Source organism: Petaurus breviceps, unplaced genomic scaffold, assembly GCF_028583685.1.
Source record: "Petaurus breviceps papuanus isolate PSGF00001 unplaced genomic scaffold, PetGlider_PUasm1.0 90994, whole genome shotgun sequence".
Lineage (NCBI taxonomy): Eukaryota > Metazoa > Chordata > Mammalia > Diprotodontia > Petauridae > Petaurus > Petaurus breviceps.
This window is the reverse complement of record NW_027187393.1, coordinates 6,721,394-6,736,360: the sequence shown is the minus strand read 5'-3', so window position 1 is coordinate 6,736,360 and position 14,967 is coordinate 6,721,394. Positions and strand designations below refer to the sequence as shown.

Genomic DNA, 14,967 nt, shown 5'->3' with positions numbered 1-14,967 from the left:
CCTGACAGGTATATCCCTTTGTCAATTGGAATTGACCAGATATGGATTTCCACATGAAATCTTCCGTTAACTATTCAGAGATAATTGAAGGAATTAAAAGAAACTACATATTAAGGTTTCAATAGCTAAACAGGCAGTAAAGAGGACAGGAGCCCACAGCCTTATTTTTATTAAGGCTGTCAGGTGTCATCATGCAGAATGCTTTCCACTACCCACACTGTGTTTCAGTTAGATCTCTACTCTAGTTCCAGGTTTTCCTGAGCCAGATCAATAGTTCGTTGGTGGACTCCAACATGCTGGTGCGCTGTATCACACTCTCGCTTGACCGATTTGAAAACCAGTCGGACATGAAAGGTAAAGGGAAAAGGTGGCCCCTCAGGGAGCAGAGTGCATTCACTAGAAAACAGTGAAGGCTGAAGTTGTTTTTAGCCTTTCTTCCTACAGCAGTAGATGGAGAATGGTTGAATTTTCTAATTTTTGCCTTCTACACAATTTGAAACTGCTTTACTGCAACTTAACACAAGGGGGTAGTCAAATTTAAAAAAATTACTCATCTTAGCCCTTCTACTTTTCTAAACCTTTTAGTGATTGGCCTATGATATAGAATATAGTTAGTTCTACTGACACTGCTGAAATTGTGGTATTTTCTTCCCTAATCCCTACTGTGTGATGCAAACCACCATTGATGTTTGTTTGTTTGCTTTAAGTTCAATAACCCAGTATCAACTGATGTCCTGTAGTAGAACTGGGAAGTGTTAGAACCAGGAAGGTACTTATGGATCATCTGGTCCACCCTACTTCTTTGACAGATGAGAAAACTGATGGCCAGAGGAGGGAAGGGCCTTGTCCCAGGTTATCCACTAACTATAGATATTTAGTACAGGGAAAGAAAAAATAATAGATCAATAAATTAGACTACTATTATCAAGACTGATCATGTGGGAGATAGCTGGGGCAAACATTTCTGCTTTAAGGTGATTTTAGTGAATGAATTAATGAAAATGTTGCATTCCTTATGTTTTATATTTCATAGAATGGATTCAGACTTAGACATTTCTAGAATGGCATCTATTATAAATATATCAAGTCTCCACCTAACAGTTGTTTAGCCATTAGGATACAAATGTGGACAGAGCCATAGACCTTGAATTTCCTGATTTCTTTTTCCTTGATGCAGTAGCCAAGCTCTGTTCTTATCTATATTTTCACATGCTGCTTATATGAGCAGAAGAGGACTAACTAAAATCTGAAGACGGCTAGATTTGACGATCTCTCTATGCTCATCTAGCAAACTTTCCTCCTGCTTTGCTCAGAGTTTATTGACCAGTCACTGTGGAATTCTATAAGGGCTCTCAAAGCAGTTTTTGTTTTTGTTTTATTTAAGCAATTGGGGTTAAGTAACTTGCTCAAGATTACAAGGCCACGTGTTTCTGGGTGGGTGCTAAGTGTCTGAGCCCAGACTCAATCCCAGGTCATCTCGACTCTGGGGCCAGTGCTCTTACTTGCTGTGCTACCTGGCCGCCCCACCTCAGAGCAGTTTTATAGAATGTAAGATGTAAAATGTGATTCTTACCTTTAAGGAGCTTACAGTTACACAGAGTAGACCTCCTTTTCAGAAAACAGTGTGGGTATGGCTAACAAGACCAAGTATGGTATTAAATAATGCACTGTGTTCATGAGAGTATAGATAACACAAGTATTAAGATATGGACAGATAACCAGTGAGTCATAAATTTTAATGGAAAAAAATTAGTGCTTGAGGTCCATCACTTGAGTGCTAGTCTTGGAAAGAACCTTGTCCTGGGAGGCCAGAGACCTGGATTCTAGGCCTGGCTCTGTCACTGACTTAGCATGTGACTTTGGGCAGGTCACCTTCTCTGAGTCTCAAGCATTTCGGCAAAATGTTTCACTAAATGATACCCGAGCTCAAATATCCTGTGATTTTTTATAAACCCAAAAAATTCATTCATTTATGTTATCATCATTTGTAATTTCCTGTAGGTGTTTTGGGTCTGGATTCATTGAATTTCTTCCCATATATTGAATTCTCCCGTTTTCCACATATCATTGTCATGTGGAAATGCCTCGCAACTTTTTTCCGTGTTTTCCAAGAAATTAGCCCCCAAAAATGGACAAAGATTCCTATATAAGCTGCCAGTGGCTGCCTAACTTCTTTAGAAATGTGCTGCATACAGACCGAGTGTCAGAACTAAAAGAGACCTCAAAACTGTCTAGTTCACCATTCTCTTTTGTTTTATCTTTGTTGTTTAAAATATTTTTATTAATATGTATTGTTTTTATATTGCCTTCGTTTCCCTTCCCTATTCCCTAGCTCTTTTTTGCAAGAAAGAAAAGAAAAAAAAATATTTCAGCAAAACCAAAACTAACCTACACAGTGACCGTGTGTGACAATATATGCAAAATTCCACACCCCTAGTTCTAGTCCTCATAGGGAGTGGAATCCTCCCATTCCTTTCACAGAAGAGGAAACTGAAGTCCAGAGAATACAACCTTGTCTGCTTGTCTTTATAGGTACATAAGATTCTAAGGTTGGAGTGAACTTGCCTGGGTCACATAAATGAGTTAGTGCTTACTCTGTAGCAGTTCACATGTGAGCCCTGAAGGACTCTTAGCTTGCATTATGCAATAACATTTTCACCAGTATTGAAATAGAACAAAGGATGTCCTAATTACTCCCCACAGTTCCTATTTTCAATATTGTTTCCCCACTCCTGGGAATATTTAAGAGGAGACCTTTCCACATAGAGTACTATGGCCTAGAGATGAATTTCAAGCACTATTTTTTTTTTTTGCCTTTTGGAGGGCAATTGGGGTTAAGTAACTTGCCCAAGGTTACACTGCTAGTTTTTTTGTGGATGTTAAGTATCTGAGGCTGGAACCGAACTCGGGTCTCCTCACTCCTGGGCCGGCACTTTACTCACTGAGCCACCTAGCCGCCCCTTTCAAGCACTATTTTACAGAAAGAAAGCTGTGGATTGGTAGAAGGAGAGGGTACTCCAAACAGGAGGAATGTCTTAGAGGTAAGAGCAAAGAAGTTATAATTCATCTAGGTGCCAGCCACTTTTTGAGTACCAGCTCTGTGCAGTGTCCTGTGACCATTGCTATAAGGAGACAGATTAGACTCTCAGGGAACAAAAGTTAATAAGTTGTTTTGTTTGACCTGAGCTAGGGCACACTGGCAGATGAGGGCTCTTGGCCAAATCTGCCCTCTTCAGCTTGTTTTTTGTTTCCATTGCAGACCAAACTCTGACCTTTTTTGTTTGTCCCACAGTTGTGCACGTTTTATCAGAGTGCCGCCTGCTATCCTACATGTACCAGATGTCCAACAGAACTACTTTCCTTTTCCGTCTTATTAACATTATTCACGTACAGACTTTAACACAGGTAAGAGATTAAAATGTGATACTCAAGAGAATATAGCTAGCACAAGTATTAAGTCATGTTGACAGCTTCTATAACTCAGATTCTTGTATGGCCATGCTCCCTTTGCTCTGTGTGCATAGCCTTCTGGGCTCTTTGGGGTGCCTTGTTCTTTTTTCCAACAGTAGTACGTTCTGTCTACTGGAAATCTTATTTCTTTGATATAACAAGGCCCCCCCCTCAATTATTGGTCCAAGAGGAGAAACCTTGTAAACTTGCCTACATAAGTGTCATAATACTACTAGGGTTGATCAGGAAGAAAGATCCCTTAACTTTTATGGAAAAAAATACCATCAAAGCCCTCTTAACTCTCAGCAAGCTATACTGAGAACAGGTGTAGTACAGCACAGGACAGCACTGTTATCTGCTTGGTTGCTTTTTTTCATTGTGATCCTAGAAGAGGACAGTATATTGAAAATACATCACCCTGTTATTATGGCCCACCCAGTGTTGAGCTTCCTACTGAAGTACTGGGTCACACAAGAAGACAATTTATAGAGGCCTCATAAGAGAGGCAAGGGGAATGCGGTGAGGATGAAACAAAAGGTTGGGAAAGAGGACAGTTAAGTAGGAGGTGGAAAACTGAAAATCATAGTGGTCTGTTAAGCTTATGAAGGATGTGTACAGAGAATGGTGCCCAAATATTCTCCATCTCTGCTAAACAGAATTTTTTTTAAATGGACAGCTGCGGTAGTGACTTAGATAAAATGTGGCAAACTTCACAACATCTGGGGTTATTGGGGAAAACTTAATGGTCCTGGGAGCTATCTTTTGAATCTCAGAGTGAATTCAGAGACAACTGCAACAATCACTTGTTTGCATAATATAAACTTTGGGATTTAGGAAGTATTTACAGACCCCTCCCTCCCCCCTTGCATCTAATCTCACAGCCCTTCCATAGTAATACCCTTTGTAGTAGATAGTCAGAGATTAGTCTCCCCATTTAGAGAAGACATTACTGAGGTCCATAGTATATTCCTTGAATCCAGCAGCTGCCAAGTGATGGAACTGAACTGCCAAGGACTGGAATCCAGGTCCTTTTATTTCTAATCCACAGGCCTTTCTGCCAAGAGCTAGATTGGCTGTAATTACTGCTGGCCAGTGAAGGCAGGAAGCATTGTTTTGTGATCATCTATTATGCTTTAGGATCACAGAGTCGAGGGGACCTAATGGGTCATCTAGTCTAGCCTTTAACTAAGCAAAGATACCCTTAGGGCATCTAGACATTACTTGATCATCTCCAGTGATTAAGAACTCACTTTGGACAGTTCAGATTATTAGGAACTTTTTTCCTTCATCTTCAGCTGAAATTTGCTTTTACGAGTTCCACCCCTTGCTCCTAGTTATATTTCCTATAATGACCCTCCAGATATACACATGGTTGTGTTCACTGAACAACTTCAGCTCCTACATATGACCCTAGGCTGCCATACCTCCTATCTAGAATTTAGTTTTGTGGGAAGAAACGGGAGGCCCCTAACTAGGCCTCTGACCCGAGCGACCCTTTTCATCTCCCCACCTCAGGTCAGAGCTAAAGGCCCTAAGGCTTCTTTCCTGCCTGTTTTTACTGTGTCTGGCCCCATAAATTAAGTCCATTCCTCCTCTCAACATGGCACTTGGTCCATCACGCTGTCTGGGCTCCAGACCCACTCCCCTGGCTCTCAGCTCACTGGTTTGGGGTGGGGTGGGGCTGGGGTATTTCAGGAGAACGTCAGCTGCCTGAACACCAGTCTGGTGATCCTGATGCTTGCTCGGAGGAAAGACAAACTGCCTGGGTACCTGAATGCCCTCCAGAAGATGGAATATGATGAGAAATACCCTGGCTTCATCCTCAACAACTTTCACAGCCTCCTGCGCTTCTGGCAGCAGCACTACCTCCATAAGGACAAGGACAGCACCTGCTTAGAGAATGTAGGAGTGTGTGGGAGCCCAGGGGGATGGGCGGATATTCCCATGTTTGGGGACTGGAGGAGGCTGTGAATGGAGTTTATCCCTTGGGCCCAATACTGCCTGGGGATAACAGAGGGAGGGGATGAGGCAGGATTTAGTCTTGAGTGTCCACTCCTCCTGCCTAGCTCTTTGAGAAGGGTCAGTTCTGACCTTATTACCTTGAATACTATAAAATGGGCAAGTAATGCCATATTGCCTGGAAACAGATTGCATAAAAAACCAAGAGAGGGGAAACCTAAGCCAGGCCTCTACCATAGGCCCCATCATGTCCTGGAAACCAGAGACGCTAGAGCAGTTCTTAACCTTTCTGGATTCTCCCCTGCCTGTGCTCATACTGGGGAGTTTGGTTGGTTGCCCTCATTCTGACATTCTCCCACAGCCGTAGAGCCAGGAGGGTCTTCACCTCTTCCTGAGGGCAGTGTGGACTGAGAGGTCTGAATTCTGTATGCCAAGTGGCCTAGACACAGAAGATTCATCTTTCTCCCCAGCTTTAGCAGAGCCTCAGTCCTAATTGGAGGTCGAAGACCTCTCCCTGAGGGGAAGAGCTATGAGCAGAGGCACCAACCACTTTTTTTAGCCTTGGGTGGGGGACAGTGAAATGGAATGTGTGGTTGTGCTATCTCTGCACTCCTTTTGCAGCCCTTTCTCCTTTCTCTTCTCCACAGAGCTCCTGTATTAGTTTTACCTACTGGAAAGAGACTGTGTCCATCCTGCTAAGTCCCGACCGGACATCACCCTGTGCCCTGGTCAGCTATATTGAGGAGCCCTATATGGACATAGACAGAAACTTCACAGAGGAGTGACCTACCAGGGCCAGGCCTCTGAGGACATCTTGCAGACAGTGGTGATTCAGGGATTACTGTGTGGTGTGTGTGCACTTCTTCATTTGGATCCATGGACCGTGTGGGCCCCCTCCTTCACTCCTGCCCTTTATTGCTACTCCCCACTCTACCCCCTGCTCCCATTGCTCCTGGGATGGGACATTTCAGGGACTTCTGGTTTGAAGGAGAAAATACCTTTTCCCAGAAGAGACAGTGCTATTTTCTCTCCTTGGGGGAGGCAGGGCTCACCGAGAGCTCTTTCCTTCTTTCCTGCCTCTCTGTCCCTAATCCCTCACAATTGAAGCTTCTTCTGACCAGTATCACCAGGCCCTCTGTTTGGGTGCCATTTCTGAGGCAGGGCCTGTGCTTCAGGCTCCTAACCTGGGTCACTGACACATGAACTCAGATGTTCCCTGGGCAGGGGCTATAGGTGGACTCATCGTTTCCTTTCTTCCCCGTGCTCCTGAGAGCTGGTACTGAATTTGAGAATCTCCATCTTTTTATCTGGTGTTCCCTCTGAGCCTCTCATCGTTTTCTTCCCTGGGGAGAATCCCTTTCTCTAAAGCACTGGGCAGGAGCCTCAGACCATTGCTTAGATATTGTTCACTGCCCCCACCTGTGGCCGAGTGGAACTTAAAATCTTCATATCTCAGACGTTTCTTCAGCGCTTTTCTGTGGTACCTCCTCCCACCCTGGCATTACAATCCTCCATACAAGGGGAGTGGGGCTAGAAAGAGGGGGAGAGGGATACTGGTCACCCCAGCAGTTGGGACACTTGACCTTCTCTGGAGCCAGAGAGAGGCCAGAAAGAGTAGAAAGAAGCTCCCTACAAAGTGTCCACCTCCCCAGAATTCAGATTATGTAGAAGTATATTGTCCCTTATTCTCTGGTAAGATGGCCCACTGCTGATGAGCACAGAGAAAGGGGTCTAGGGAGTCCTTAACCCCTCTGGGCCCATCCTGTGGGAATCTCACCTTGGTTTTAGCCCAGGACCAGTCCAGCCCCAGCAGGCCCACCCTGAGTTCTCAGGCTTCCTTCCCAGTTCGAGCCCCAGGGATGAGGGCCAGCCCACCCCCATCAGTTTCATGTTTATTTGATCTCTCTTCCCTATCTTTTTTTTGTCTTGCCACCTTTTAATGCACAGGCTGCTCATGAAAAGACATGTCCTTCAGACATGCCCCATATCTCCTCCCCCTTAAACCCCAGACAGTCTGAGTTACTTTTCCTTCCCACACTGGACCCAAGGGGGCTGCCCCCAGCAGAGCAGGGGAACTCGCCCAGGGAGGGCTGGGTCCCAACGCCTTGGTCCAATAGCCCACGCTCCCTGGAGTCCTGCCAGTAGCTCTAGGAAAGGAAGAAGTTTGTCTTCTTTAAATCCAAAGGTTATGGAGTTGTGTCACTTGACTGTCCCTAGGGCTGACTCAGTCTTTCCCCTGAGGGACTTCTCTACAGCCCCCCCCACACACAGATCAGCTCTCCCTGGAAAATATCTTCCCCTCCCCCAAGATGAGGACCACACCACAGTATTGCCAATTTATTAACAGCAAATAAACTGATTATTAGATGGAGAGTATTAAAGTATTTTAAGTGAGGGGTGTGGAACTGACCTTTGTTTGGGTGAGCAATGCTAGGGTCTGGAAGACTGGATGGACTAGGGATGTGCTCTGGGCCCAATTTCCCTCCCTTTGTGCTCTTTTTGCCAAGGGGCCTGAGTCTAACTCTCAGGTTCTTCATTACTCTGAGCTCCGGAAAGGTTTCTCCCCCTCCTCCTCCCCTCAGCAAAAGGCATGTGGAAGAGGCAGGGTTTAAAGAAGTTGCATTTATTTGGGAAATTAGAAGGGATTAGAGGGGGAATTACACCAAGTGATAGAACTGGAGGTACTAGTGATAGGATAAGGAAGCAGTGAGACAGGGATGCATGATGCTGTTGCAGCAGCCATTCCTCTTCAGATTGCAGCCCCTGAGGGCTTGGGGGCTTCCATGCCTTCAGTCTTTATGCTGAGGAATGGTAGAGACAGCTCAACTCGCCACCCTTGCCTACTTCCTCCCTCCCTTCTACCCACAGGCACAGACAGCCCTGCAAAGAAGAAGGAATTCTAAATTTGCTTCCCCCCAGACCCTCCCCTGGGGAACTTCTTTCTGTTCTCCACCTGTCACTTTGTGGAGTAAGTTATTGCCCTTCTATCCGCAACCCCTCACCTTGGGGGTCAGGGCATCCCGAGTACGAGCCCGAAGCTTGTTAACCTGGGTCTCTGCAATGTCTGCCCGTTCCTCTGCATCGTCAAGCTCGTGCTGAGCCTTCCGATACTTCACCAGGTTGGAGTTGGCCTGTTGCTCCTGGGAAGGAGCAGTCACACGTAGGATCAGTCCATTAACAAGCATTATATTAAGTGCCTACCATGTAGGATTACGAACAAATAGTTGTACATGGGTGTTTAGGCCAAACCACACTTGGCCTCAGCTTCCACTTCTATAAAATGGGAAAATTAATGCCTGGCACACAGCCACATGTGCATTTGCACACACTCACCGCCTCCTCAAACTGGCGCTTGTAGCTCTTGACTTTGCTCTGTAGCTTCTCAATGAGATCTTGCATCCGGGCCAGGTTCTTTCTGTCTTCCTCAGCCTGAGGAGGAGGGACAGTGGGGACCACTCAGGGTCATGAACTCTTGTTGCAGCCAGAGAGACACTCTCCAGATCCCACCCCTGGTACCACTGACCTGATAGGTGAGCTCCTTCACTCGGCGCTCGTGTTTTCGAATGCCTTTCTGGGCCTCCACATTCTTCTTCTGTTCCCCGTCCAGCTCCAGCTCCAGTTCCCGCACCTGCAGAACAGTGGGTAGATGTTCGGCAAGGTAGGATCTTGGTACAGTGGGAAGAACACTGATTGGCCTAGGGGGACCTGAGTTCAAGTCCTGATTCTGACACTAGCTGTATGATTTGCGCAAATCACCACTTACTGGGCCTCAGTTTCTTTATCTATAAAATTGGGGTGGGAGGTAGCCTCTAAGGTCCCTGCCAGCTTTAGATCTTGGATCTCCCTAGAACCAGGGGAGAATAACCATGCTGAGGAGAGAAGGGGTGATAAAGGAGGCTGAGGAAATGGGTAGGAACCCCAAAAGCAATCTGGTAGTTGGTGGGTGGTAAAGAATCTGGAGTCAGAGGCCACAGAAAAATATGAAGGGCCAGAGAAGTGGTCAGAAATACCCAGAAAAGATCAGAAAATGCCTGGAGAGTTTGGAAGCATCTTGGAATCTAGGGGGCCACATATCTTTGGGGGTACTCAAAAGAAGTTCTTCCCCAGGGAGCTTAAGGGATCACCTAGGAGAGGAAAGAGCCTGTTCATCCCTGAGGGTGAGGGCCAGAGCTGCTTGGCCCTGCATGCTGGGTAATGAAACACCCCTTCCCTCTCCAAGCAGTTGATAGTATGGGTAATGTCGGTTTAGTGAGCCCTGCAGTGCCTATTGGTGATCCTGAGTAAGGCAGGGTGGGGAGAGGAGAGGAGATTCCTGCCACAAGGAATGCTGGGTTTTGATTCCCTACACTGGAAAGTGCAGGGGAGATGGACAGGGGCCTCCTAGCAAGGCCAGAAGAATCTAGGGAGATGACTGACTGAACCAGATCAAGCCTGAAAGCACTGGGAGCAAGGCAGAGGACAGGGGTGATGACTCAGTCGGGGAGGGACTGACCTTTGCTTCCAACTTCTGAACCTGCTTCTTGCCACCCCTGAGGGCCACCTGCTCAGCCTCATCCAGCCGAACCTGTAGCTCCCTCACTGTCTGCTCCAAGGTCTTCTTCATGCGCTCCAGGTGGGCACTGGTGTCCTGTTCCTTCTTCAGCTCCTCAGCCATCATAGCTGCCTGGAGGGGGTGAGGGGCGAGGGTACAGACCAGTCACCATCCTAGTCTTCCTCACCCTCACATGCTCTGCCGTCCCCAGACAGGGGCCCGAAACACCCCATCTACAGGCTGGGCATTCCCACAGGCTGTTCTTCATCTGTGTCCTGGCCTTCCCAGCTAAAACCTCCCCCTCCTCAGGAAGCCTTTCCCCATCCCCTCCTTATGCTAATCCTCTGCCACTGTTGATTATCTCCAATTTAAACTGTACATAGCTTGTTTGTACATAAGCGGTTTGCATGTTGTCTCCCTCATTAGACTGTGAGCTCCTTGAGGGCAGGAACTGCTTTTTGCCTTTGTTATCTCCAGAGATCAGCACAATGCCTGATAAGTGGCAGGCACTTAATAAATGTTTATTGACTGACTGTCCCTGCCCCCCTCTGAGGATCATTCCATCCTTCTCCTCTGCTGAGACCTCCCCACTTCCCTCTTGGATAGAGGCAACAGTATCAAGATAATTGGATTTAGTCCTGAAGTCTGGGTTCCAGTTCTAGTCCTGCCACTATGACCTTGACCTTGAGTGACTTAACTTCTTAAGGCTTCAGTTTCTTCCTCTGCTAAAAGAGGGGGCTGAGCTAGATCTCTAAGGTGCCCTCTGATTCTGATTTGAAGTCAGAAGACCTGGGTCCAGATCCTGGCTCTGTCACTTAATACCAATATGACCAATATTCAACCTCTCCAGACCTCACTTTCCTCATGAGTGAAATGTGGGGATCCCTCCAATTCAGAGTCTACTGGAAAGTCCTTCCTCCTGTCCTGAAGCCCTCCTTTCCCAGTCCGAGCCCAATTCTTCCAGCTCTGAGATGGATCAGGCTGGTTCCCCCCCCCCAGCCCAGCCTCTGGCCCCTCACATCAGTGATGGCTTTCTTGGCCTTCTCCTCAGCCTCACGGCTTTCCTGCACAGCCTCTTCCACCTCACCACTCAGTTGAGACACGTCAGCCTCTAATTTCTTCTTCTGACTGACAAGGCCTGTGTTCTGGGAGCATAAGTGGATTGAGGTGGGGGAGAAAGAAAGAGAGTTAGATCTAAGTTGGGTCCCCTCTAAGGCAGGGGTCCTTAATCTTTTGTGTCATGGACCCCTTTGACAGGCTGGTAAAGCCTAAGGATCTCTTCTTAGAGGGATGTTTATAAATGCATAAAATGAAATACAAAGGATTAACAGAGGAAACCAGTTATACTGAAATACAGTTATAAAAATGTTTTGAAAAAACAAAAAAAAAAGTTCACAGGTGAAGAACCCCTGCTAAGGACAGTACCAAGTGCCCCCGGCAGGCCCTGAGCAGGAAGGACGCGTGGGGCCTCCAGGTCTGATGTTCCTGTGCCCAGGAACTACATTTGGGGGCCAGAGCTTGCTATGCTCTATTCTCAATGTGTCTCATGTTAATTCAGTATTATTTATTTTAAACATGCATACAAATATAGAAATGGTAACACATTAGCAAATATAGGAATTAGAGCAGTGATTATCTGTGCACATATTGAGCCCTGGTTGCTGCCCCTGTTTACCTGTGAGTGCAGCAAATTGATCCTCTCTGTGGCCTCGAGCAGCTCTTGCTCGGCAAGTCTCCGGGCCCTCTCCCCTTGCTCCAGCACTGCCCGAAGCTCCTCCAGCTCTGCCAGCAGCAGCCCATTCCTTCGTTCCAAGGCCTGGGCCTGTTCCCGCAGCTCCCCAGCCACATGCTGCGCCTCATCCTGGGCCACCTGGGCATCCTGGAGAGGAGGGGACAAGAGGAATGGTGAGGCAGAGAGCAGCTCACCCTTCCCCAATCTAAACCCACGCTTCCTAGGTCTGCCCACAGCTCCTTGTATACCCCACCACTCCCTGAATCCCCTTGTGGCTCCCTACCTTTGCCCCAAAGCCTCCCCCCCCCCATTCACCTGCCAAGCCTCACTTCCATGGTGTTCCCTTAGCTTTCTGATGTCTCCCTATTGCTTCCCATCCTGCCTCAGCCAGTCTCACCTTGAGCTGGCCTTGCAGCAGGCGAGTAGCTGCATGGGCCTCACTGGCCTGGCGGGTGGCATGACCCAGCTGCAGCTCCAGCTCATTCAGGTCCCCCTCCATCTTCTTTTTAAGCCTTAGAGCCTCATTCCGTGCCCGGCCCTCAGCATCCAGCGAAGCCTGCAGTGACTCGACTGTGCGCTGGTGATTCCGTCTGGGGTGAGGGGTGGCAGGGTAGGATCAGTGCCAGTGGCCTCCTGCCTAGATGACTGCTTTCAACCCCAGAGTCTCCTCTACCACCCATTAACTCCCGCCCCTTCAGGCACCAGCTTCTAGCCCTTCTGGTCCCTTACTACCACTGACCACTGCTGCCATCCAGTTAGGAGCTATGTCCAGATGGAGCTGCCTGCAGTGAGCTCCTCATCATGGAAGTATTTCAGAAAAGGCTAGATGGCCACTTGTCGGGGATGCTGTAGGGATGACTTAGGCTCCATTAGGTCTTGGACTAGGTTACACTTTGAAGTCCCTTCTCTCTCAGACAGGCTACAACTGTAGTAGAGTTTAATCTTCCAGTAAAAGTTCTCTGTGGTGGGGTGGCTAGGGGGTGCAGTGAATAGAGCACTGGCCCTGGAGTAGGACGACCTGAGTTCAAATCCGGCCTCAGACACAACACAAAAACTAGCCGTGTGACCTTGGGCAAGTCACTTAACTCCAATTGCCCTCCAAAAAGCAAAAAAAAAAAAAGTTATCTGTGGTGTTCAGCAAGATAGTCCCTCTCTCGGTGAAACCCCTCTGGTCTAGAGAAATCTTTTGGAAACCTGACTCCCTCTGAAAGACACTGCATCCTGGCCACCCTCTTCCAGTGCTGATTGTTCCTTCTCATGCCCCTCAACAGAGGAGGAGGAAGAGGAGGCAGCTTGCTCCTTGGTCCTCATTGTTACTTATAGACCATCCTTGGCCACTATCGCTTAGTAGCCCCTTCTCTAAAGTTCATTCCATCCATCTAGGTCACCTGATGCTTAACCACCTCTTACCTGCCCTCCTGCCTTTCAGTCTTTTTGCATCTCATTCCCTTCATCCCAGTCCCCTGTACTCTGTGATCTACTGACACTGGCCTCCCTCTTCTTTGCACAAGGTTCTGGGCATTTTCACTGGCATCCCTCATTCTTGGAATTCTCTTTCTGATCCCTCATAAGAAAAGTTTATTGACCAGTGCACTATCTTAGATTCTTGTTACAGTCAAACCAGCCTCAGGTCATTCTTTGTCTCTGTGTCTCTCTCTGTCTCTGACACACACACACACACACACACACACACACACACACACACACACACACTCCCTCTCCTCTCTTTCTCTGTCTGTCTGTCTCTCTCTGTCTCTGTCTCACACACACACACACACTCTCTCCTCTCTCTCTCTGTCTCTGTCTCTCTCTCTCGGATGGCTGGAGGTTTAGAGGTACAAAGGACTTCTGTCAGAGTTTTCTGCCTCCTCAAGAGAAGCCCACACCCAGGATCTGCTTTCGGAGGGTGACTGGCCTAGAGTCACTTGGGGGCTTGCTCAGGGGCAGCATGGGCTGAATGGGGCCTCCTCTAGTCTTCCCACCTGAGGTTCTCGCTCTCCTCATTCTTCTCTGCCAGCTTCCGGTCCATGTCTGCCTTCACCTGGGACAGTTCTAGCTGACTTCTCAGAGTCTTTGTCTCCTCCAGCTCCAAGGCCCCCTGGAAGTCAGTGACAGGGAGTCAGGGGTCAGTGGGTCATCATCTGATGGTCCGTGTTTTGAGGTGAACGCTCAGGTGGTCAGTGTCGTGGCAGTCAATGTTAGGAGGTTAGTTTGGGAGGGTCAGCATCTGGAGATCAGTGAGAGGAATACGGGCCTAGCTGCTCTGACCTCAGCTTCCTCCAGCGCTGCCTGGAGCTCACTCTTTTCTCCCTCCAATGCCTTCTTCACCTTCTCCAGCTCCTGTAAATTCTTCCCACTCAGGCTGATCTGATCAGTGAGGTCACTGATTTCCTCTGGGGAGGATGGGAAAGTGTCATGAGACATGATCTCTGGGGATGGCCCTAATGTGGGAAGACCCCAATCCAATCCCCTTGTGATGCCCCAGATGCCAAAAGGACCTTCAAAAGGTGCAGCCAGGTGGCTCAGCGAGTAACAGCACCAGCTCCAGTGTCGGAATGACCTGGATCAAATCTGGGCTCAGATACTTAGCACCACACCCAGAAATAACTGGCCTTGTATCCTTGAGCAAGTTACTTAACCCCAATTGCTTAAAAAAAAAGAAAAGAAGGACCTTCAAAAGTCAGGATGACCCCAACCCTCCAAATGGCCCCATGACCTGGAATGATCTGTGACCCCAGTGGTCTCTATGATCTGGAAACACCTGACACCCAGAATGACCTCCTGCCCCTGAAGGGCTGCTCAGAGGGCAGGGGGGCAGAAACTCATACCCTGGAGGTGCTTATTCTCCCTCTTGAGGGTCTCCAGGGCCTCGAGCACCTCCTCATGGCTATGCCGGAGCCTGAAGAGCTCCGAGCCGAGGCTCCGAGCCTCCCTCTGCGCAGCCTCCAGCTCCCGCTGCGTCTCCTCCTCCTGGCGCCTCCGTTCCTCCAGGGCCCGCTCCAGAAGGCGCTGCTTCTTGTCTAGGGCGGCTGCGGCCGAGGTGGAGCGTTCCAGCTCCAGGCTCACATCATCCACCTCGGTCTGCAGCCGCAGCTTTGCCTTCTCCAGGGATGAGCATCGTGCGTGCGCTGCCTCCGCGACCTCCTCTGCCTCCTGAAGCCGAGCCGCCAGCTTCTTCCTGAGGTGGTGGGGAGAGTCACAGGGTCATGGCCAAGGGTTCTCCAGTCAGAAGGGCAGGATCATGGCCAAAGGGTTCTCAAGTCAGAGGGGCAGGAACATGGCCAAGGGTTCTCAA

General features: G+C 48.4%; 2 protein-coding genes across 3 annotated transcripts in view; one reads left to right on the top strand and one right to left on the bottom strand.

Annotated features, from left to right (window-relative positions):
- The window catches only part of TRPC4AP (transient receptor potential cation channel subfamily C member 4 associated protein), an 83,273-nt gene extending 72,800 nt beyond the window's left edge, over positions 1 to 10,473 (top strand). For both annotated transcript variants that reach the window (XM_069077591.1, XM_069077592.1), the window contains 4 exons: positions 246 to 354; positions 3,293 to 3,405; positions 5,146 to 5,352; positions 6,057 to 10,473. In XM_069077591.1, coding sequence (XP_068933692.1) covers positions 246 to 354; positions 3,293 to 3,405; positions 5,146 to 5,352; positions 6,057 to 6,194 — 567 coding nt within the window. In that variant the 3' untranslated portion in view covers positions 6,195 to 10,473. The remainder of the gene's footprint in view (positions 1 to 245; positions 355 to 3,292; positions 3,406 to 5,145; positions 5,353 to 6,056) is intronic.
- MYH7B (myosin heavy chain 7B) overlaps positions 8,017 to 14,967 on the bottom strand; it is a 41,698-nt gene continuing 34,747 nt past the window's right edge. The window contains exons 31-41 of the mRNA XM_069077573.1: positions 14,501 to 14,850; positions 13,941 to 14,065; positions 13,655 to 13,770; positions 12,070 to 12,262; positions 11,616 to 11,819; positions 10,960 to 11,085; positions 9,902 to 10,072; positions 8,933 to 9,037; positions 8,743 to 8,838; positions 8,412 to 8,549; positions 8,017 to 8,210 (exon numbers count right to left, since the gene is read on the bottom strand). Coding sequence (XP_068933674.1) covers positions 8,199 to 8,210; positions 8,412 to 8,549; positions 8,743 to 8,838; positions 8,933 to 9,037; positions 9,902 to 10,072; positions 10,960 to 11,085; positions 11,616 to 11,819; positions 12,070 to 12,262; positions 13,655 to 13,770; positions 13,941 to 14,065; positions 14,501 to 14,850 — 1,636 coding nt within the window. The 3' untranslated portion in view covers positions 8,017 to 8,198. The remainder of the gene's footprint in view (positions 8,211 to 8,411; positions 8,550 to 8,742; positions 8,839 to 8,932; positions 9,038 to 9,901; positions 10,073 to 10,959; positions 11,086 to 11,615; positions 11,820 to 12,069; positions 12,263 to 13,654; positions 13,771 to 13,940; positions 14,066 to 14,500; positions 14,851 to 14,967) is intronic.